The 23,201-nt window shown below is 42.7% G+C and overlaps 2 protein-coding genes across 3 annotated transcripts; both read left to right on the top strand.

Moving 5' to 3' along the window:
* The first annotated feature begins 805 nt into the window (after positions 1-805).
* LOC116946959 (phospholipase A2 A2-actitoxin-Cgg2a-like) lies at positions 806-9,102 on the top strand. Of its 2 annotated transcripts, XR_012945538.1 has the most exons (5): positions 806-901; positions 4,684-4,745; positions 5,508-5,676; positions 6,501-6,607; positions 7,117-9,102. XR_012945538.1 is itself a non-coding variant. In XM_076070294.1 (4 exons), exons 1-4 carry the CDS (start codon positions 4,866-4,868, stop codon positions 7,242-7,244), a joined length of 447 nt encoding a protein of 148 aa, XP_075926409.1. In that variant the 5' UTR covers positions 4,756-4,865; the 3' UTR covers positions 7,245-9,102. The 2 variants fall into 2 exon arrangements, 1 of the variants encoding a protein (XP_075926409.1); XM_076070294.1 differs by lacking the exons at positions 806-901; positions 4,684-4,745 and adding an exon at positions 4,756-4,908.
* A 3,936-nt stretch (positions 9,103-13,038) lies between these two features.
* Positions 13,039-17,598, top strand: LOC116946958 (phospholipase A2 A2-actitoxin-Cgg2a-like). The gene is made up of 4 exons (XM_032962250.2): positions 13,039-14,634; positions 15,649-15,817; positions 16,282-16,388; positions 16,805-17,598. The coding sequence occupies exons 1-4, from the start codon at positions 14,592-14,594 to the stop codon at positions 16,939-16,941; spliced, it is 456 nt and encodes a 151-aa protein (XP_032818141.2). The 5' UTR covers positions 13,039-14,591; the 3' UTR covers positions 16,942-17,598.
* Positions 17,599-23,201: the final 5,603 nt, after the last annotated feature.

Here is a 23,201-nt window from a genome sequence, read left to right as displayed (position 1 = left end):
AAAAAGAAACTCTGATAATGATATGCACTGTCCTTGAATTTGATTGGTCCACACCCGAGACGGCTTTTCTTAGAGCCTAGTCTCCACTGGTGTTGGACCAGATGACACCATAAGGTGTACAACTCAAAAACAGCGCACTATCAGAGTATTGGGAGCTCGGGGTAAGCCTTTACATTATGAGACCTCCTTTGCCAGTAACAAGATATAGTAATAGGTTTTTACCCTTTTAGCTGGCACAAAAACTGACACCTTTATACAAGAGATCATATCTTGTTACTGGCAAAGGAGGTCTCATAATGTAAAGGCTTGCCCCGAGCTCTCAATACTCTGATAGTGCGCTGTTTTTGAGTTGTATGCCTTATGGTGACATCTGGTCCAACACCAGTGAAGACTAGGCTCTAAGAAAAGCCGTCTCGGGTGTGGACCAATCAAATTCAAGGACAGTGCATATCACTATCAGAGTTGTTTCTTTTTGTTTGCATTTTTGACTGCTTGTTTTGTGGTTATTGCAAACATGATCCCTTGTATAAAGGTGTCAGTTTTTGTGCCAGCTAAAAGGGTAAAAACCTATTACTATAGCCTCACGGCTGCCCGTTAACTGCCCCAACTGACAACCTCGCAGCTGCACATTAATTGCCCCAACTGACAGCCTCGCGGCTGCCCATTAACTGCCCCAACTGACAGCCTCGCGGCTGCCCGTTAACTGCCCCAACTGACAACCTCGCAGCTGCACATTAATTGCCCCAACTGACAGCCCCGTGGCTTCCCATTAACTGCCCCAACTGACAGCCTCGTGGCTGCCCGTTAACTGCCCCTGACTGCACCTCACACCCACGAGCTGCAGGAGCGGGTGGCTCTGTCAACTCAGTGTCGCCGACAAGGCTCACGCTCAGCACTACCGGTCGGTAGTCCCATCCCCGCAGCTCCCCGCCGTGGTGCCACCTCCCCCCATCATCATACAGCTCCTCAACTTCTTTATACACAAGGATCGTGCTTCACGACATATGCACAGTGGCGACTTCCCTGCTTTTTTACTTTCTCTTGTTATCCACTATATTTAACATGTAAAAGATATAGAAATATGTATCTATCTATAATTGCAGCATATCTATGACACCTGTAGTTATTATTTTGAATTCGTGCACTGCTGTGACCACCCATGTGAATTGAGGGAAACGTTCACAGAAATGGGAAGACGTTTCAGCGTTGACACAGACCACAATTTTCTTTCCGAGCCATCACATTTTGCCACGGTAATATTGGATACATTGATGGGATAACGTTTGCATGAGCTCGTAGACCATGCTCACCTCAGCGGTGTTTTCTGGTAAGGGATCAGTCATAATATGGTCACTTGAGTAGTTTGTGAATGCATAAAGTTGGATTACGTTTTGACGAGTCAAGATTGTTCAGAAATATAAATATTTTGCCGGGTCTTAGGTCAGCTCGTAGGCGTGTGTAAACTATGTTACCTTGATCTATTATATCCTTCACTCTTTGTTTCATGTCTCGATCTGGAAAAGGTGACCCACGGAAACTTCTGTGGCCCAAATCCTACAGGGCACATAATAGGCTGCTTCATGGTGAAGGCCCAATTCGGATTGGTTAAGCGGTAGGCAATGATTTATAAAAAGGGCCATTATTGGGTGTTGGGTTGTCTGAGTTCCAGAAACACGGGCACTCAGAGGTTGTCTCCAGGTGACTTCGACTCTAAAAGAAGGCGCAGAGACTCGTGTGCTGGTGATTGTTGCTATCATGCTTGCGTGTGGTATGTTTGATATTTATCTTTAGGTTAAACAGCTTCCCCAATTAAACTATCATTCATAACCGTGAGAATCAGCAATATTATACTGTGCTAACTTATAAAACAAACCACGTTAATTTGAAATGGGCTTCATGCAAAATGTTTAGTGGAGGGTGGGGGTGTGCGATGAGCCTGATCACGTAAGTTCAATTTCTGCCCGTGGTTGTAAACATCAGCGGTTAGTGACATCTGAATCAGTCCTCGGTCCCCTCTACTTGCTGTGAGGCACAGATGTTGCCGCTGCACTGTAAAGTGATGAAGTGAATTCATGATGTCAGGGAAATTCATTTTAATAACGTGAAAAAGGTATGTCATGGCCAGATAAAGATGTCATGGACGTCTGCTTGCCCATATAAAAAGTTATGGAGCAAGCACAGAGACTAATAATGGCGATTACATGCACAGAAACGATAATATCGAAGCCACGGTTGAGTCCATTCTTGAACGCATGCACCTAACTTTAACCCTATTCCTTACCCAAAACCTAACTGGGTTTTGTTCGAGCTGGGTTTTGTGAGCATAGGTTCAAGGTGTTGTACTTCGTTGTCATCGATGCAACGTGTTACAAGCAAATTCCCTAATTGCCGCTTTTCCCTATGGTTTTTTAGTTACTGCCTTGGGCGAGATTTTCCTCATGCATGCATGCATGACGCGTCCGTAATGTTATACTTTTACGCTGCCACAGAACCACGCTGCTAGGACTTTCAGGAGTGAGGAGTGTGCGTTCGAGTTCTGTAATTTAGCAGAGAATAAAACTTGTATTGTTAAGGTGCAGAGCCGAATGACAATTCGTGAACACATTCATATTACTAAAACTACACACTTCTCTGTTGCACATCGGTGACTGCAATGTAATCCATCCCTCACGCCATTGTATTCAGAGGCATTTAAGGATAAACGAATGAAAGGGATTAATTTAAACCTTTAATATGTATTGATTGTACAGCTTCTTCTAAACCACCGCAAATGTCAGAACATTTTTAGGGCTGAAGATAATTTCACATATACAGTGTAGTTCCAATTTGGCAGGGTAGCGCCGTGATACACCAGTGCCTCACAGCAACATGACCTTGGGTTCAATTCCCGACTCGGGCGCCTTCCTGTACGTTGCATGCGTTTCCTGGTTTCCGCTCTTAGCTAAAAAAAAGCCATACAATGTTACTGGTATTGGACAAACATACCAATACTGAACACTTACCTGCAAATTAGTCAATTTGGAGTACGCGTAGCATTGTTGCCACTACTGCGAAAAGTTGGCAAAAACCCTCCTGAAAGAAGTCTTGAGCCTTCGGTGACACTTTGCTGGGAAAACAAATATAGTGATAATAACAATAATAAAACAATTAAATTTAGACTTAAAACTTTCGTGACTGCAGGAATTCATATTATTGGTTCTTTTGGTAAAGTCACGTAGATAGAAAACAAAAATATAAATTAAAACCAAAAAAATCTTCATTTCTCTCCACCTGATGAAGACCGCTTGTGTTCCAATCGCAATGTCGTGGGTTTTTTGCTTTTAATTTAGATTTTAGTTTTCTATCTACGTGACTTCACCAAAAGAACCAAGAATAATAATAAAACAATTAATTCATCGTAAAGTCTCCACAATGATCAATTTTGTATTAACAGTGGTGAGAAATTAGCGTGACACCACAATATGATAGAAAATAATGCTTCAGGGCTCCATTTGAATAACCAAAAGATTATCTTTGTCCAATGCTACATTTTTACTAAATCTGAGGACATATGACTTTAACATCACAAACACATTCCTGCGGAGGGAGCTGGTAGGAACATTGGGTTGCTCGGTCAATGGCCAGGGTCAACGGCGGCACCACGTGGTGTATTCCGCACAATATGCCCGACTGTGAGGGCGGGCACAAGCCGGCGTGAGTAGGTTCAACGTTGAGTTTTAGAAGGGCACCACGGGGTGACCAGCCCCACCCCACCCAGCCCCACCCCTCCCACCCCCCACCCAGCCCCACCCTCCCCTCCGCACCCAGCCCCTCCCTACCCTCTCCTCTCCACCCAGCCCCACCCCTCCCACGTGGACAGACATCCACAGACATACACAATTAATCCCCTGCCTCCTGTGAATTAATCCCGGTTGGGCTTCCAGTCCACTACGTTTCCTACCAGTACAATTTTTATTATATGAAGGTTGCCACATAATTTATAGGCAGAGTAATATGCAATGCTGATTTTCCTTAACTTGCTTCTACCTTCCCCCATTGCTATGCTAATGATTTCATAATTTACAGTTGGGGCTTCCATTGCATCGTCACTGGGGATTTAAATCCATTGCTCAAAACAGTAAAAAAAAAATTACAAAACTACTTTCATGTTACTAAATTGCATTTATTCCCCGTCTTCAACGTAACACTTTGATATAACAAATAAAATAGGCGGTATCAGTTTTTGTATAACTTCTGCACTAGTTGGTAGGCTATACTCATTGCAGTGGTAAAGGTGCAACCCTGCGATTGCTTACATCTACGACCGCTAGTGAAGGGCCTCCCCTGGAGGGTGCTCTAGAGAGCCCTTCTAGAGGATATTTGTAGAGGATATTTGTACCCATTTATACTGCCCGGTGGGGACAAAAACGGTGGGAGGATTCAAGAAATGTACCCAATGTTTCAACTGCAGTGGTATTGTCTGGTAATGGGTGAAAGACAATCGGGGCGGGGGGGGGGTCAGCAAAAAAGATATCATTTAAATAAAGTAGTATGTACATGAATGATTAAAGTTGGATGAGGCTGTGATTAGTAAATATTATTAATGTATAATCAAACATGCATTGTCCTATCTAAGCTCATAAGTGTGTGCAAATATTGTTACCTCCATCTATATCTTTGAACTTTTGTTTGTTGCCTGTTCAGGACAAAGTGACCGACGGAAACTTTCGTGGCCCTAATTCCACGGGGCAAACGGCTGCTTCATGGTAACCCCCCCCCCACAAATCTGATTGGTCAGGACGTGGGCAGGCAACGAGATTAAAAAGGGGCCTTTTGGAGTGTGTGGCAGCATTGACCAGGTTGACATCAACGCTAAAGACGTTTCGATGGCTCGTGTGCTGGCGATTGTTGCTATTGCGCTTGCAAGTGGTGAGTTGTATATTTCTACTTCAGGTTAAATCAACTGGTAACACATACATCGTAAACATTGAAAATCATAATCGGTTAGAGCACCACCAAACACTACTGGCAGCATCATCAGCACTATACTAACCTGAAACACGTTAAAGACATGATTGTTATTCTGATGGGTTTTTTGGCTGCATAGCATTTTGTTCAGTATGATGCCCGACGTTTCGCTTCACATGCAGGGAGCTTCTTCAGGAACTCAATTCAGTGGAGCGAAACGTCGGACATCACGCCGAATAACACGCGGTACAATACAAAAGCCCATCAAAGAGTGATACAGCAATTTGAAAAAAACCATAAGCAATAGTAAATACACTTAATTCATCAACACAGTGAACTCATTAATATCACCGACAAATTGATTAAAACCACCAAATGCCCATTGAACATTTGCTACATTCGTGTTCACTATTTCATGACGGTAGGTAAATCAAACTTGTTAAACTCATGGAAAAATGGAGCAATGCCGTTTTCACAATATCACGCAGAAGCAAACGGGCATTTAACACGTTGCTCCGGTTAACGGGTACGTCTGTGTGCTCGCATGTCCTGTTTCGCAGTGTATCTTGCAAGTGGACAGGAGGTCGACAATCATAAACACAAGCGATCCAGCTGGAACTTTGCTTGGATGATCTACCGTGTCACGGGAAGAAATCCACTCGATTACAGTGGCTACGGCTGTCACTGTATTATGGGAAGTGAAGGACATCCAGTCGATGCTGTGGACAGGCGAGTGTGTGCATTGCGTATTTTCCCCATGTGTCTTTTCCCATTTCCAGCCAAACCAGTCATCCAGCAGGTAGCCTTGAACGCTAATGCAGGCACCAAACACAGTAGGGCTTTGGCTTTGGCCCAAGTAATTCCATCCAAACAGGTCGTGCAATTTGAGTAAAATTAATTGAGATTTTCTTGGTGGAGGAGCATAAGAGCTGTGTTTATATATATTATAACCTGAGCATTCCACGTATAGTTAGGAATTAGGTGGGTTGAGTTATTCAGAAAATTTTCCACAATAAATTGTGGGATAGATATTAGGCATGTAATTAATAACAAAAAAATACATTTGTATCCCAATTCCTGTGTTTAGCTTAAACCGTACATTTCGACCCCCAAATCATCCTTCGTGCATCGAAACTCATCAGATCTCAGTAGTTAAGCAGGCTTGGGCCTTGTTAGTACATGGTTGAGTGACCAGCAGGGATTGTCAGACGTTTGTAGGCTTGGGGCTACAAGGTGCCTAGAAGATGGCAGGGTTGAATGTCACCACCTCTTGTGCTTTGTGGGTTTTCTGTGGGTACCTCTGGTTTCCTCCCACGTGCAAAACACTCGCCAATGTAATTGGCCAAACACCTCTCTCGGAAAAGAGTCTTGAGAAACAGTGAGGCTTTCCAAAGTAAATTATCATCATTATCAACTGATATATAAAAAATAATGAACGCTCACAATGATACACTTAATTTGTTTCGACGTATCAGGTTTAGAGTACATTGTTGGAATAATTGCAAAGCAAAATTGAGCATTTGTATCTCTGGCCGATGCCTATGCGTACACAGGTGCTGCCAAGTTCACAACCGATGCTATGACGCCGCCTTCAGTATGGGGTGCGCATCGGATTTGGATTCTTATGAATTCAGCACTCGAGGAAAAGCCATAACCTGCAGTAAGTGACGGTCAAGCATTCTGTCTTTACACACATTTATCATACATCACATTTCATCACGATGGCTATTGTGTCGGTATTCAGCACACATAACTCGACACAACCATCAATAATACTGCCCGAAATGAAGACTTTATTGATAGGCAATAGTTCAGCCAATACAAGGGCCCTCCTTCATAGCATATCAGGGCCATTGCCTGACATGTCGCCTATTATATAAAAATGACAGCTATTATAGCGCCGTTCATAAGATCACAAGGTGCTTCATATCGATGACAATGGATGGAGGGGGGGGTGTAAGGTGTGTTTAGGTTACGTAGAAAATGGAAGCGTTCTTGACGGACGTGTTTGAGTTTTGTTGGTAATTTGTGAGCCACTGTCAAAGCAGCATCACACACACACAAAGAAAATCAAACTGAACATTCTATTGACATTTACAGGTGGTTAAAGCCGAATGTTAATACCGTCATTAATGGTAACGCATGTCTCGTTTCGTTTCCATATTTTAGGGAAGCAGGGATCACCATGTGAAACGCTGGCATGCTCTTGTGACAAAGCTGCCGTGGAGTGTTTCGCAATTCACGACTTTGACGACAATTTCCAGAACTTCAAGAGAAACGGAGTTTGTGACCAATAGAAAACAGCCGTTTTATGAGGGCATAAAGAATCAACGTTCGCATTTTAAAGCACCCACGTTCACGTATGATCGGTGATGGCCTTCAAAATAATATGAATTTTAAATAAATTCGTTATTTAAATGATAAAAACATGTTAACCAATTTAGTTAACTTAAAAATTAGGATTCAACCCATACAGACATGAAATTATGGATCAAAATATCCTTTGAGCTATACCGTTCGCATCCTTAGGCTGTCATTCAGTTTCGTGACTTAAATAATGAGCTAATATTAAATGTATCGTGAAAGTCATATGTGACTGCAGGTTGTGCTATTATTGGTGATAATACTGTATAACTATGGTGTAGGACTGTAGTTGTGCTTTAGTGGGGAAATATAATTCCTGATGACTTGTGCTGAAGTGTATCAAGTGAAACAAAAACATTTAATTTGAAAAACAATTATATTGATAATGCGAGCTAAGATGATTACAACTGGTTGTGGTGTTTGCACTATATATAATAAAGTGTTCAATGGAAGTTAAAGTATCACTTTCTATTTCATATGGATTTTAATTGAGCAATTTCATATAAATCACTGGAGTTATATGACCTTGCTGGTGACCAAATCAGCAAAAATGGATGCTAATCAGGATTGAGCCAACTAAATACTTACAACTATTTAAAATTATGTTTTAATCAGGTAAGACCCACTGAGATATTCTAGCTCTTTGTCAGAAGTGACCTGGCCACAAATGATCGGTCAACAAAGTGGCTTATCACGTGGAAATTTATAGCGGCCAAATACTTTAAACGCACGTTGTTTCTAATGTAGAGGGAAAAAAACCGGGGGACCCGGAGAAAAATACACACGACCACGGGGAGACCATCCAAACTCCAAATCTCTAGCAGGCGTCAGGGTCGGGATCGAACCCACGAACCTCCCTGTATACCCACCGTGGCACTCTTGGATGGATGGCCACCAGGGGCTTACCAGGGGTTGGTAAGGAAATGGCAGCGTTGAGTACTGCACCCTCATTTACAGGGGCTATCTCCGGGTTTGTTCCCACACGCAAAACACTCACCAATGCAGGACCCTGCATAAAGTTGGGCCCTGCATAAAGTTTGCATTAACCACTCGTACCTTGTGGTGAACATGCAAAACAAACATGCTCTATTAATATATGCATTCTTTGAAACTGATTTGGCCTACACCAGACAGCCTTTTCTATGGCCTAGTCTCACTAGTGTCAGACCACAGAACGCCAAAAGGCGAACAGTACACAGACAAGACACTATCAGAGCACCTAGAGCATTACTATTATTGCTCATAAACATGTGAACTAAAATGTTCAAACATCACGTGTCATACGGTATTTAGTGCGTTTGTGTTCGCGCTGCCAAAACTGATGCACATCATCAAAATGGGTGTCATGTGAAGTGGAAGACACCGACGTAACAATGCCACCTCATTTATTTTGCATCTCTTTTTAGCACTTAAAGATTAAAGTTTACGTAAAAATATTATCATTCCTTTATGTCTGCATTAAAGTTTTCTGGATGTATGACCGAAGCCTGATTTTCATTTCATGTTTCATAAAACGTGATATAGTATTTAATTAAAGGTCCCGGGATACAGCACACACTCATGTTCACTCTCATGGTACATTAACATTTGCTGAAACCAGTATATTAATGATGTCGCAATGTCACTTTTGAATGACTTTGGGTGGAACATTATCAAATGAGATATTTCAGAATATTCCAGGTCGTATTTGTTAATGGCCTTGGTGGGAGTTCATGCTGTTTTCAATCAACAATATAATTAAGGAGGGTCATGATTGAATGCGATGTTTGTTTGGCTTTTTTTTGCTTATTAATTCCAGGTCTTATAACGAATATTCTATACGCATACAAATACCGTGCAGAAATTATGGCGGTTACACCTCTTACCTGCGTGGTTTGGTGGTGGATTGGATCTGTTTCCCGAACCGCCCTTGGGAGAGTGTTTCTCAAACTCTTCACGTTGGCGACCCCTGAATGGAAGTCATTTATCCACAACCCCGCAAGGTCACCATAAACACAGGAACGCATACAGCTGGACTCCACTAAACCATGGGGATGTTGGAGGTGGTGGTGCCGGGGGACATCTCAAGTCAGTCAGTCAACTCATGGCACCACCCGGGTCTGTCCCGTGACCTCCTGCCAGCCGGCGTTCGACACTTCACGTGGCCTTAAAGTGAACATAGCCTGGCACAAAGCACCGCCACTTAGTGGTGAATGGCGGTTGTTGTTGGAGGGGCTCCTCGCAGATCCTGAAATCTGCTTTGGTAAAGTTTGCGCTGGGATGGTGTGGCATGCGGATTTTAATAGCTTATTTTAATCTGCGAAATTCAGTTAATCGATGTGACCACGGGGAGAACATGCAAACTATAAATATACATTTAGATTTAAAGCTTTCGTGACTGCAATGATTCATCTTCTTTGGTTCTTTCGGTAAAGTAACGTAGAATGAGAATAAAATAATAAATTGATAAAATAAATTGATAAAATAAAATATAAATATACAGCAGGCGTCAGGGTCGTGATGGAACCCACGACGTCCTGTAAACCGGGCGAGGTAGTTAACATCTCGCCACCGTGGCGCCCCAATCAAGATTTAAACATGCCCAAAGCATTAGAAAGCCACCACATCTCGCCAATGCTTTCAACCCTCCGTCATCAGTGTAATGCGCCGGGGTAGCAAGATCCACTCGGACGATGTTGCCACATCATCGTGCTGATGCGAGGAACACCAGTCTGCTTAGCAACTTCAGAATTCCTTATTCTCTCAAACCACTTAACCTGTATACCCTTTTGGACCCATGCGCTTAACGGTCGTAACCCTAAACCGCATCCACACAAATTGTGGCTGATGTGGATAACTTGATGCATGAAGGGAAGAAAAAAACATCTCCTGTGTGTGACTGTGGTCACCCAAAACAGACTGCGGAACACATAATGACTCAATGGCCAAATGACAAACATTAAGGAGGCATCCTCAAAGGGATAAACTCCACTACTCCTGACTCAATGATCTGACTCAAGCACCTTCGTGTAAATTTTGACTTCAGACTTTCGTGACTGCAGGAATTCATATTGTTGGTTCTTTCGCTAAAGTCACGTAGATATAAAAAAGAAAAGTTAATAAAATAAAAAAAATACTTTTCGATCACTTGTGTTGTGATCAAAACGTCGTAATTTTTATTTACTTTATTTTTTATATTTTTTCTATCGACGTGACTTTACCGAAAGAACCAAAAATACACCTACGTGTAATATTATAGTTGTTGCTCGACATCAACATTAGCCATACAAAGAAGAATAATGTGCCATTGGCAGTGGCTACGGAATTAATCTAGGTAGGCAAAGTCACACTCAAGGTATTTGTCCCTGACACATAAAGCAGCAATGACAATATCAATCATAGTTACAGCTGAAACTTTGTCTGAAGTCGTAAATGCTTTTGATGGCAGACACATTAAGGGCCCTTAATGCAACTTGCTGCCACTCCGATGCGATGAATGAAATCTGCTCTCGAGAGCCACCAAGCGACTCTTTCGGGTTCCAAGATAATTACATCGCTCAACGCTTCGAACATCTGGCCGTCGATGGCTGGGTTTGGTGCTCGTTGAAGATTATTAGCAGTTATAAGATGGTGGCATCGGAAAAGAAAAACACCACCACAATCATTATCGTTACAACTGTCACCATCGTCTTCATCAATATCAACATATAAATGATCAAAACCATCATCACAACAATTGTGAACATCATCATCATTCGTCATTGTGTATTCACAACTGTATGAAGGTCTCACCATACAGTCGTGCAATGTCACAATCCCTCTCATTCCTGCGAACATTAACTCATATCACTAATACTTAGGGCAGCGCATGGAGGTCGCGTGCCTACTGTGCAACAGTTGAGATAATTGACGAAGTTGTAGATAGAAAGCGTTGGCCAGGTGTGGTGGCTTCGAAGGCTTTGGGCATGATGAAATTTTGATTGGGGTGCCACGGTGGCAAGATGTTAATTCCATCGCCGAGGTCGAGGGTTCGATCCCGACCCTGATGCCTGTATATTTGGAGTTTGCACGTTCGCCCCGTGGTCATGCGTATTTTTCTCTGGGTCCTCCGGTTTTTACACGCTTTTTTATTACACGCTTTTATTTAACTCACTGGCTGTTGTCGTTATTGTTGTCGTATCCTCAAATCTTGTAACTCAATTTTAACCCACTTCCCAATGTGGCATCGACTGCAAACTTGGTATACTTATGTCATACTGATGACAATACTATATTCTATCATTAAAAATAAAATTAGATATTTTTAAACATTATTTTTATGTTATGTTTCGGCTTGGCTGTAATTGGCCACGGCCCCTTGTTGTGGCAAGCTTCGGGGCCACTTCATGGAGTCGTGGAGTTCTGCCATTACGAGTACGGTACATTTCATTAAAGCGTGTTTTTTAATATTACTTATTCTCTCCACATTTAGAAGAATAAGTTCAAAGTATTTGGCTGCTATACAATTCCACGTGATACGCCACTTCGTTGAGCTATCATTTGTGGCGAGTGGGCCTTCCCTGGCAAAATAAAAAAAATGATTTCTGGGTAAACCCTCTTACTAGCAAATAAATATAAATTAACTAGCTTTACTACCCGGCTTCGCCCGGGACTCGGGTTCACCACGCCCGGCCGCCTTTGTCCCCGCCAGTGGCGATGTTCACACACCACAGCAGTTACTTGTTTGAGGCTGAGTCGACCTGTTGATAAACGACTGAAATAATGAAGCAATGCTGCGCGAAGAACGCCTTAGACCTGCAACACATTTGTATGGCACTTTACACGCGCCGCGGAGAGTTGGGGGGGGCGTGACATGAGCAGGCACACCGCGTTACGCTTCCACATGCGCGGGTCACATGACAGATGTGACGTCACAGCTCACTTGCCATGCAAACATAAATGCATTGAGCCCCCCCCCCAATAAAAAATATACAGAAGTCTATTTTTTTATAATTTTTGCATGCTGTACAGTCTGGAAAGTACCCACCATGGCAAATTTCAAGTTTGTTGCATGTCGGGAAGTACGCTAAACATTTTGAACAGACACGTAATCACAACTTTGCCTTTTATATATTTTGGAGATAACTGAAATTCACTCGTTGATAATAGGGATACGAGGGATGTGGATTGATTCGACTGTTTTTCAGTAAGTATAGCAATCTTTATGCATGGTGATCATCCTCTCAGGGAATATGATCTTCAGGTAGAGTGTGAGCTGTCCTCGTCCCATTGAATCGTCATCCCGTCGAGTGTGTCTAGTGAGTGTGTGTGTGTAGTGTCTAGTTATGTAGTGAGTGTAGTGTGTGTGTAGTGATTGTAGTGTGTCTAGTTATGTAGTGTGTGTGTAATAAAATGTTTCTCTCCGGATGAGCTGCTGATCTTAAAGGTGCATTGAAAAATTTGATACTCCCACTGGTGCTTCTGTTGTTGTGGAGTAACTCATGCAGCCAGCTATGGCTCTAGGGTTTGGTGTTACATGTAATTTTTGTAAAAAAATCGGTCACTCCCTATGATCACTGTTAAATTGCAATTATGGCTTCATTTTTTTAATTCGAAAATGTGTTTTGATTTGGACATGTTTGTTTTGTTGTAGTACGGAGTTATACTGATGGCCTTAATCGAAGTTTTTCTTGTGTTTGTTGTTTGACTTGCATCCCACTGGGATTTTTGCACACAGCGTTGGTGTACGGTGCTTTTTCAGGAATATTTAACTGTTTTTTTCATGGATTTTCTGTTTGCACAGTCACATAGTCGCTTTAAGATGTTTTCTTGTTCGTGTTTTTGTTTTTTGTTTGTTGTGGTTACACCCGATTCAAGAGCCGAATAGCTCACAGGGCTATACCAAATAAATAAACAAAAAAATAATTGCTTGTCTCATCCATGTGCAGCACAAGCGACTGAATGAACGCACAGGATACCAAGGCTGTACACGACGGGATACTATGTGTTCTGTCTCGCAGCAGCAGAAACTGTAATGAAATAATAATTATCGTCATCAATTCAGCAGCATCAATATAGCACTGCTAATAGCTTAATGAATAGAATAAATGTACACTTTATATTAAGAACTACAAACTTCTCTGTGGTCCATTGATTACTTAAAATGAATCCATCACTAAGCCATTTTATTTTGAGTGTTTTAAGGGCAAATTAATAACACATTTACAATGTACATTTTAGATTTATATAAGCTGCCCTGAATGTCAGCACATTTTATCTAGCACTGAGAAAACAAAATAGACCTCGCGATTAGACTTTTGTATAAACAGTGGCTAGCAAAAACAGTAATATCTTTGTCCAATGGTGCTATTTTTGTTGCTGCTGTAAAACTCTTGTAATACGATTTTAATGGAACAAAATTAATATCAAGGACATTATTAAAAAAAAACACGAAATCTGCAAGATATATGCTATCACCACGGTGATATTTGTGACTAACGTGGTGTTCATAATGCAATTATTCAAATGTTATCGCAGTATTGCCTTTTTCTGTTTGTGAGCAGGTGATATCGATTGGGAAGGATATTTAAATATGTATCTCTCATTTATAATTTTCACAAATTTGTAATTATATTAACATGCTTTCATATTATTGGTTCTTTCGGTAAAGTCATGTATAAGGGAAACAATAAAAATATATTATTTTATTGTTTCCCTTCTACGTGACTTTACGGAAAGAACCAAGAATATGAATCCCTGCAGTCACGAAAGCTTTAAATCAAAATATAATGCTTTCACTTAACACTTTAATATTAAACGTGGAGTTATCAATGTTTTTTGATAATCCTTTGCATGAGTAAGTGGACGATGGTCATAGAAGCGGTATTATCTGTTAATGGGTGATAGTTAAAGTGTGAGAAAGTCAGTGGTAATGTGGTTAATTTGAGTAGTTTGTACATGAATGATTAAAGTTGGATTAACCTTTGATTCGTGAAGCTTGTCCAAAAAATATTTGGTCGAATCTCAGGTCAGCTCGTAGGTGTGAGGAAACGATGTTCCTTTAATCTATATCCTCTGTTTCTTTTCTTGATCCAAAAAAGGTGACCCCACGGAAACTTTTGTGGGCCAAATCCTGCAGGGCACATAATAGGCTGCTTCATGGTGAAGGACCAATTCTGATTGGACAGAGGATAGGCAGATAATGATATAAAAAGGGGACTTTTGGAGTGTTGAGCACCAGACTGGTTTGGTCCTGCACAAGAAGCAGAAATACAGGTGCTCTGAGGTGATCTACGGCTGCAATAAATTATCAAGAAGGCGCAATGGCTCGTGTCCTGGTAATCGCTGCTGTCATGCTTGCAAGTGGTAAGATACATATTTCCATCTACGTATAGTGCTTTCTATCTTTCGAGAACTTCAAAATCTCTCATGGAGTTTCCCATCCAACTTCTCCAATTTTTCCACCAACTGATCCATCCACCTCCTGTCCTTCCATTTTCCCCTTGCAGAATCATCTTTGTCATGTTCCAGCTGACCCTCTTAGGCTATCATCTCCCAAATTATCTTCTGCCCTTTTCTAAGACTAAACTATGTTTTTTTTTGTTTACCGGGTAAGGCCCACTGAGCTATATAGTTATTTTTCAGAAGTGGCCTGGCCACAAATGATAGCTCAACGAAGTTGCTTATCATGTGGACATTTATAGCAGCCAAATACTCGAAACGAATATTTCTAGATGCGGAGCGAAAAACCCGAGCTGGAGAAAAATCCACATTACCTTAGGGAGAGAGACACTCCAAATATACAGGCGTCGAGGTACAACCCACGACCTCCTTCATACCAGGCGAGGGAGTTAACATCTCGCTACCACGGCACCCCAGTTTCAAAAACCATTTTGTTCCATCCAATTATTCTCTTAAACCCTTGTTCACATTTGCTATAATCAATGATTGTGCTTCCAAGGTATTTTAATATGCGCATCTGCTCCAAGTTTCTCATGCAAGTATACTTTGATAGCAGGGGTTTTTTCTTCATCTCTTGCTTTTGCCTTCATTATTACAAATGTTGATATTCAGACCACGTTTTTTGCTTAAATTATACATCATATCGATCAGTTCTTGGCGATCAGATGATATAATTCACAGCATGTTAAATCAGGGCATAATACGTCAGTTATACTATCAGCAATCACTACTACCAGCAGTATTACGATACAACCCTGATTAAAATACAAACTAAATATGTACCGCATTCACACGTCAATTTACACTCAAGTTCCTTACTACTTGCAGTACATTATATTGAAATTTATTATAACATACATTTAAAGGTAGCTGCTGCAGTTATTGTACACAACCGTGTTTTTGTATTGTGTTTTGCAGTGTTGCTTGCCAGAGGACAGGAAATTGAGCATAAGAGAGAAAAACGAGCCATCTGGAACTTTGCTTGGATGATCTGGAAAGTCGTGAGAATAAATCCGGCAGAGTACAGCGGCTACGGCTGTAACTGTTTATCAACCGGTCATGGAAAACCAGTCGATGATGTGGACAGGTGATGTGCATTGTGCATCTTCCTTTGAGAATAACAGTTCCGTTATACTCCCTTTCCATCCTTTTTTTCGGTTGCCGAACGAATACGTTACGAGGTCGCACTCATTACACACCAAGTGCTTGCCACAAAAGAATCACAATACCTCGCTGATCTCAAGGAGACTAAAACAGTATGCGAACTCCAGCCATCCTTGCAGTGGCTAGCCAACGAACAAAGACGGTCACTGCATTATGCGCTTTCAGATGTGCTTCTGCGGCCGTCTGGAACGCTCTTCCTTCAGATATTTAGGAAGCTACTGGCGCTTTGCACTTTGAAATCTAGATTGAAAACGAATTTCTTTCGAACTGCTTTGTGTGTTAGTTTGTTGTCCTTCCCCCGCACCTCTGATTAGCATTGTTCGGTTATGTACAGTGTGAAAGACGTCCAACACACATGCAAAATTCTGGCTGTGTGTCTATACACAGGTGCTGTCAAGCTCACACCAAATGCTACGAGCAAGTCTACAAAATGAGTTGCTCACCGCATTGGGACCCGTATTATTTCTCCATCAGAGGAAAAGCCATACGCTGCAGTGAGTGACGCGGACGCATTTGTCTTTACACGCATGCAACAAACATGCTACATGCCGCAACGTCGATAACAGTGGCCATTGCTATGGTATCCATTGGCACGTACGCATACCTATCAACCCCTTATCAATGCCCTGCCTTATCACAGACCAATTCAGACTATTGGTCACCCCGTGTCCTTATAAATCCCAACTTTCATCCTACAAAGTCCCATCACAAGGGAGAAACACAAACAAACAGACAAAAACGTGACCTTTTAAACTCAATTTCCCTGTACAAGAATGTGGGTAAACCGTCTGGGTTGACAAGTGTGTGCGTACGCGTTTGTTCTCTTTGGCATCTTTCAACGTGGCTATGGCGAAGGGTTACCGACATTAATGGTGCCCATTCACTTCTCTTTGTTCTCTTGACACGTCAGCCCGTGGCGGACCGCCGTGCGACGTCCACACGTGCCTCTGCGACAAGGCTGCCGTGGAGTGCTTCGCTCGCAGCCACTTCAACCGACGCTACCGCAACTTCAACCGAAAGAGATATTGCAAAAAAGAAGACGACTAGGCACACCGGTCACATTTAATGCAACCGCATTCACATACGAACAGTGACGTTCCCATGTAATGAGTTTACCCGAGAACAACATTATAATAAAAAACATACTTCTGCAAATAATGTATACATTGTAACAAATAATTTGGACAATTAATTTGACTTCTGAATCAAGATTCAGTAACTAGTGGGTAATAACCAACAAAAAATGGGCTATTTAAAACTATCTTGATCATATGTGACTGCAAAGGTGTGATTCTCTTAGGGAAATACTCTAGTAATCCAGTTGTCAAATTGTGTGGTGATACGGCATTTGGCAGTGGTGCAAAAAGCACAATTAGCAGGAAAACAAAACGCCTTCGTCAATAACACTACCTTTAAAAAAGTTTAGGCAATGTCTTTGGGCAATGGCCATTCTTCAGAGAACACGTGCCATTTCCCAAACCATTGCTTATCAGAGTACATTACTGTATACACTTTATTAAGGCAGTTTTATTGTCAACCGTGTTCAGTTACCTTTTCGTGATGGTAAAACATACTTGCTGATTTCTCTTTCTTTTGTTTCAATTTCAAATTTACAGCATTGTACTTTGGGAAATGATGTTATTGACGGTGTGGGCTTAATGGTTGTGCTGTGAATGTCAAATACAATAAACAGTTCTAATCAAATGCTGGTGCGTATAACTTGGGTGAAAGTGAGTTGTACAATACATTTGAAGACCCTACAAATGCATTGCACAACTCATTCGAATGGCATCTTCACTGTCAGCCACAGTCAATCCACTGCTGGATGAAGGCCTCCACATTCCATATCCATCACTCATTCTGCGATGTATTAAGTACCTGCACATTACCTGATTTCATAGTTTTGTCTGCCCAGTGGATCCACAGCTTAGACACTTTGTGCTTCTTGGGCTGCCATACCATTATTATTTATTTTAGTTCAACGTTTGATTCACCTCTATTCTAGATTTAAAGCTTTCGTGACTGCAAGGATCCATACTCTTTGGTTCTATTCGGTAAAGTCACCGCATGTTGTGCATAGCTATGGTGAGATCAAGGTGTTTTGTTCGTACTCAGTGATTCAGAGCACCTCCTACTCCTTCACCTGCCCAGGTGAATATTAGGAAGCCACTGGGAGATATGCACTCTTAAATCTAGATTAAAAAATAATTGCTTTAGAACTGCTTTATGTGAAAGAATTTCAACATACACACACGTACGTTGAAATATCGCATTCCATCATCGCTTACGATTTAACTCCACAGTACCATCGCCAACATATTCGTTTGAGAGATTGTATACCTGATAGAGTATTCCAATTATGATATAGTTATTATCAAGTTTAGTAGTAAAAATATTTCAACCTGTTTGGTTTATGCTGATTACAACTGAAAACAACCTCTTTAGAAGACAGTTCGTTACTAGTTATGCTCATATAGGGTTTTGAAAAGTCGATAAAAGGTTACATAACGTAAGCATTTAAAACTGTGTTATTCTGCTTCTCCATCACATCTTGATTGATTTGCTTAGAATATCCATGACCGATAATACACCCATTCCATACAGTCATTCTGCAAATGTCCATTAGATTAGGTATTCACATTTTCCTTAAATCAAAAATGTGTCAACATAAAGGATGAGCAACTACAGTGTTCATGGCAATTATATGAAGTGGGAAAATATACACTGGGCCTTATTCTGTTTTTGACAAAAAAACATGGCAATCACTGTGCTTAATAGTTGGTGCATGAAATGTGGTTTAATCATCCTTGCAGCTCTCAAATGTGGAGAGAAATGTTAGACAATGTTTTGGACAACATGCGGTACAACGTGGAAACACATCAGAGAACTATGCAGCACAACTAAGTATTTAAATGCAGTATTATTTTACCAGCCTTGTTATCGGGTTGAATATATACATATGTCTCGGCCTCGCCGTGCGCTGCATTGCACCACTATCTGAATAGTTAATCTTGCATTCAATACACTTTCAGAGCCAGGGAGAACAACCGACTCCAACGTATTTAATGAATAGAACGAGGTAAAACTGATGGAAAAACACAGCACAAAATACAGCATCTGTTAATACTTGCAATATCGATACAATAAATGAACACAAGGAGCATCATAACATTGTCTTAGATAATGTGAAACTCAACAATAGGTCCAGGATGGACCAGGCTTCTACATTAGCAATGAATAGCTATACAATAGAATAAGCTACTGTGTTAAATAAGATCACATCGTGTACTCACCATACTGTAGCCTAAATGTACAGCACTGCACATTTCACTGAACTGTGGATGATAAACTTCTTCATCCTTGCTCTCAAGATCGCATTAAAGTTACATGGGTACAAGCCTGGCTCGACTTATCCAACTACAAGTAACATTCACAATAATGCAAGTGGCAGGCTTCATTGTTAACTAGGCCTCATATTTATAATAAGTTTAACAGCATTATAAAGGCATTTGCAGCATTATAATGGAAATCCTAACATTATAACAGCATTCCCAGTATTATAAGCACGTAAATGAACTTACAGACAATGCTTCTTAAAGTCCCACAATGAACAGATGCACCTATCTTCACCGAGATGCTATTTGTGCCTCCATTTTGTACTCTGTGTAATGGCTGACACCCTGCCACATGGCTTAGAGAATCTTAAATCGTAACTTCCTGGTCACGTGACCAAACTCAACACCATATAAGGAAATTCCTGTGTACTCACACCCCTATACCTGCTGTGAGGCAGAACAACATAAATTGCGTGAATAAATGAATCTTAGTGACATACTTGAAATATTGATTCTGAACTTAGAAGAGCATCTCTGGGTTGTTTTGACAGTCTCTAAAGAACTAAATCAAACCAAGAACCACAGTGTCAAAGAACTTCCAAGTTGAACATCGGCCGCCCTAACCCATTGACATGGCACTGCCAATAACAAATTGTGCTTGTGCAGTGAAAACGATGCAAACGTTACAAACTTCATCAGCATTTTCACAAATTCCTGCTTTGTTTAAAGGTGTTTTCAGAAGGGTCGGTCACGCATCGCCACAGTAACGCCTCTTCATCCATTTGGCTGGATTTGGTAAGTCGATCGAGTGGAGGTGTTGCTTAGGTAAAAACAAAAATCACGACGTTTTGGCCACAACACAAGCGGCCTTCATCAGGTGAAAGCGCTGGAGTGAAACACAGCCAAGCTCAGACCGCGACCTTTAAGCTGTGTTAGAGTAATGAAGGTGCCATGACAAAGGAATTAGCATAAAAAATAGCATTTTAATAGGCGGACTTAGCATGATGAAAGGTAGGGAGGGGGTCGACCTGTGCAGGCTGACGAGGGGTCACGGCAGCGTCCACATGCTGGTGGTGTGAAAAGGGGATTTTAAGAAGCTGCGAAAGTTTGGGGTACCACTACTTGAAAAATATACTGTACCATTGAAAAATTAGTTTAATGTTTGGTTCGATGGTTGCTTAATTAAGCAACCATTGGAAAGATGTTCTAAATCAATTGGGGATGGGAGGTGAATAAACAAGGGTTTTGTTGGTACCCCCCCCCCAGCCATATTGCCAGCTGTCATCTGCAGGTGGCATCGGTTCTGAAGTGGAGGCAATGATGGCCCGCGTGTTGTTGACTGCAGCTGTTGCATTGATTGCAGGTGGTATATCGTCTCACTGTATGATAACACTGTGTAACATTTTTTTTTAATATCATTTTTGTTCCTGGGTAGTTTGTGTTATCTCCTAATTGCTTATGCCTCAAAAAAGTACAGAAAATGGCTATTATTACCCACAAACTTTGCTTTTGTGACCAGGCCAGTGATATTTTGAAATTTGCCTATTTTCCAGAACATTCCAGATAGATTCAGTGCTGAGTAAACTTGGAGTAAATTCTAGAACATTCTACAACTTTCCAGTAATATAAATAGTAGGATAAAATACAGGGGAGTTAAGCATACCAGTTCAGTTTCGTTCCAGCTGCCTAAGTGGATACATATCTGCATTTTTCTGAGATGGCATCAGGAGGCTGCAAGCATCTGGCAGATGCATTTTGCTATGTCTGCGGCCAATTTTTCAAGACAATAGCAAAAAGTACTGTGTGGAAGCATCTGCTAAGATGTGTGAGGCCTACAAGGCATATTTCGGCATGCCTGTCGGGGATCAAGACAAACCCTGGGCACCTAATTTCACCTGCGAGCAATGCAAAAATTCTCTGGAATAAAAGATGGACATTTGTTGTTCGGAATTAAATGTTATGAAATGTAAAAAATGTATAATTGTAAAAGTTTATAATTTTTAAATGTTTTACAATTTTAAATGTAATTGAAAAAATATATCATACTAGCCTTTTGCCCGTCCAAGGACGGGTGTATTTCAGTAAATCTGAAACTTGCAAGCGAACAGCAGACCGCGACATGATATTCATTGCATCAATTTGTGCGCAATTTGTAAGGCCGTGGTGACACAGACTTACGTCATTTAAAGGTTATCATCCCTTATTCATCCTTTTAACTTCTGTCTCTATAGTGTTACGGAGATCGAGTGATGCGAGGGTTCTTTCTTTGTAGTGAGGGTTGTAAGTTGAGGCAGAGGAGGTGCCTCACCCCTCCATGTAGAGTGACGTCACCCGCTAATTATTATTAACGGTGGGGGTGTCCATTTGGAGGACGTCACCTGTTCATGATTATTAATGGGGGGGGGGGGGGGTGTTCCATGTAGAGGACGTCACCTGTTCATGATTTTTAATGAGGGGGGCTGGCCGACGTGGAGTGACCTTACGCGCGGGACACACAGACATTCTTGGCTCATTATAGTAGTGTAAAGGAGTTCCCGACGACTCACTCGGAGGCTAAGGTAAGGTCAGGGCTTCCGCCAAGGTTTTATTACAAATCTTTAACAATACACAGGGGTGAACAACTCCCCAGGGGTTAGGGGCCCCGGGCTAGGTCCCAACACAGCCGGCTGCCCTGTGCTGTCTCCTCTGCCCCGGCCGTGGGATCAACCAACACGGCCGACCGAGGAGCACAGCCACGTCTAGCCTGGCACTGTGTTATCCCCTATCCCTACCCTCTTGCCCCTGGCGCCCCGTTCCACCCTTCTCAGACCCTACTCTCCAGCTACGACCCCGCTTACGTCACGGGGTCCCCTTTTTATCCTTGAGGAGCCGTGACGTCACTCTGCTGCCCCGAGCGCATGACGTCACGTCATCGCCCTGGACAGCACAAGTGACGCCACTTCCCCATTCTACTCCTCTACATTACCCCCCCTGTGAAAAAAAACAGCCGACCCGGCTGCAAGAAAACCCCAACCTTAGGGCAGCACGGCATCCCAGGCATCACAATAACCACAACCAAATGAACGGGAAAAAAGCAAGACGGCTTCTTCCGGCCGGCAGTGCCTTAGCGGGCGCCGGGGCTGGGTCCGACGAACGGCTGCCCAGGCCATCACCGGAGCCGCATCCCCCTTGAACGGGTATGCGCTGCCGGCCCGCTTCCCCATGTGGCGTCCACCGCCGGTGCAGGTGGGCTGTCCGCAGGCAACAGGCCCCCGTAGCCTCCGGTGGCCGGGGGGTCCTCGCCGGCGCTACTTGGAAGGGCCCTGGGGGCACACAAACAGGGCGAACGCCGCCCCCGTCAACAGGACCCGGCCGGACAGGCACGACGGACGGATCACCCGCCGGCCGCCCCGGAGTTGGGGGTGGATCTGCCAGGGTAGATGGAATATAGCGTTTGAGCCGGGACGGGTGCACTATCCACCGCCGACGTCCGAACCGAATCCGGACGCACTGCGGCCGGGGGACTTCCACGACCTCAACGGGACCCTGCCAAGGGCGGTGCAATTTGGCAGATGTGCCAACCGGGACCTGGGGACAATGCAGCCACGCTTTCTGGCCCGCTACCCACGGGAGGCCCGCTGCCTGGTGTTTGGGCAGCCGCTCATTAGCCGCCTGCCGGCCGGCGGAATTCTCGGCAGCGGCTTGCCGTGCCTCGTGCAGCCGGTCAAGCTCGACTTTCAAAGGGACCGGCACAGCCGACCCCTTCCTGGAGGACCCCACGTCCAGTTGGACGTGCACCGGGGGCTCCGGCTCCCTCCCGTACATTAAATAAAAATGCGAAAATCCCGTTGAGGTGTGAGGAGCCAACCGATACGCTGCCAAGACCCCCGGGACGAACAGGTCCCAGTCCGATTAAGACGTGTTCACATGGTGGCACAGCATGGAAGTGAGGGTGCAGTTCAAGCGCTCTACCATCCCGTCCGATTGGGGGTG

This window comes from Petromyzon marinus, chromosome 28, assembly GCF_048934315.1.
Source record: "Petromyzon marinus isolate PM22_M1 ecotype Great Lakes invasive population chromosome 28, UKy_Petmar_22M1.pri1.0, whole genome shotgun sequence".
Lineage (NCBI taxonomy): Eukaryota > Metazoa > Chordata > Hyperoartia > Petromyzontiformes > Petromyzontidae > Petromyzon > Petromyzon marinus.
Note: the sequence above shows the minus strand (reverse complement) of the source record. Positions and strands in the feature narration are given on the sequence as shown.

Excerpts from the sequence above, each read along its gene's own strand:
- LOC116946959 (XM_076070294.1), top strand. The coding sequence starts at position 4,866 with ATGGCTCGTGTGCTGGCGATTGTTGCTATTGCGCTTGCAAGTG. Across the intron at positions 4,909-5,507 it reads TGCTATTGCGCTTGCAAGTG|TGTATCTTGCAAGTGGACAG; the intron begins GTGAGTTGTATA and ends CCTGTTTCGCAG. Across the intron at positions 5,677-6,500 it reads CCAGTCGATGCTGTGGACAG|GTGCTGCCAAGTTCACAACC; the intron begins GCGAGTGTGTGC and ends ATGCGTACACAG.
- LOC116946958 (XM_032962250.2), top strand. The coding sequence starts at position 14,592 with ATGGCTCGTGTCCTGGTAATCGCTGCTGTCATGCTTGCAAGTG. Across the intron at positions 14,635-15,648 it reads TGCTGTCATGCTTGCAAGTG|TGTTGCTTGCCAGAGGACAG; the intron begins GTAAGATACATA and ends TGTGTTTTGCAG. Across the intron at positions 16,389-16,804 it reads AGGAAAAGCCATACGCTGCA|CCCGTGGCGGACCGCCGTGC; the intron begins GTGAGTGACGCG and ends TTGACACGTCAG.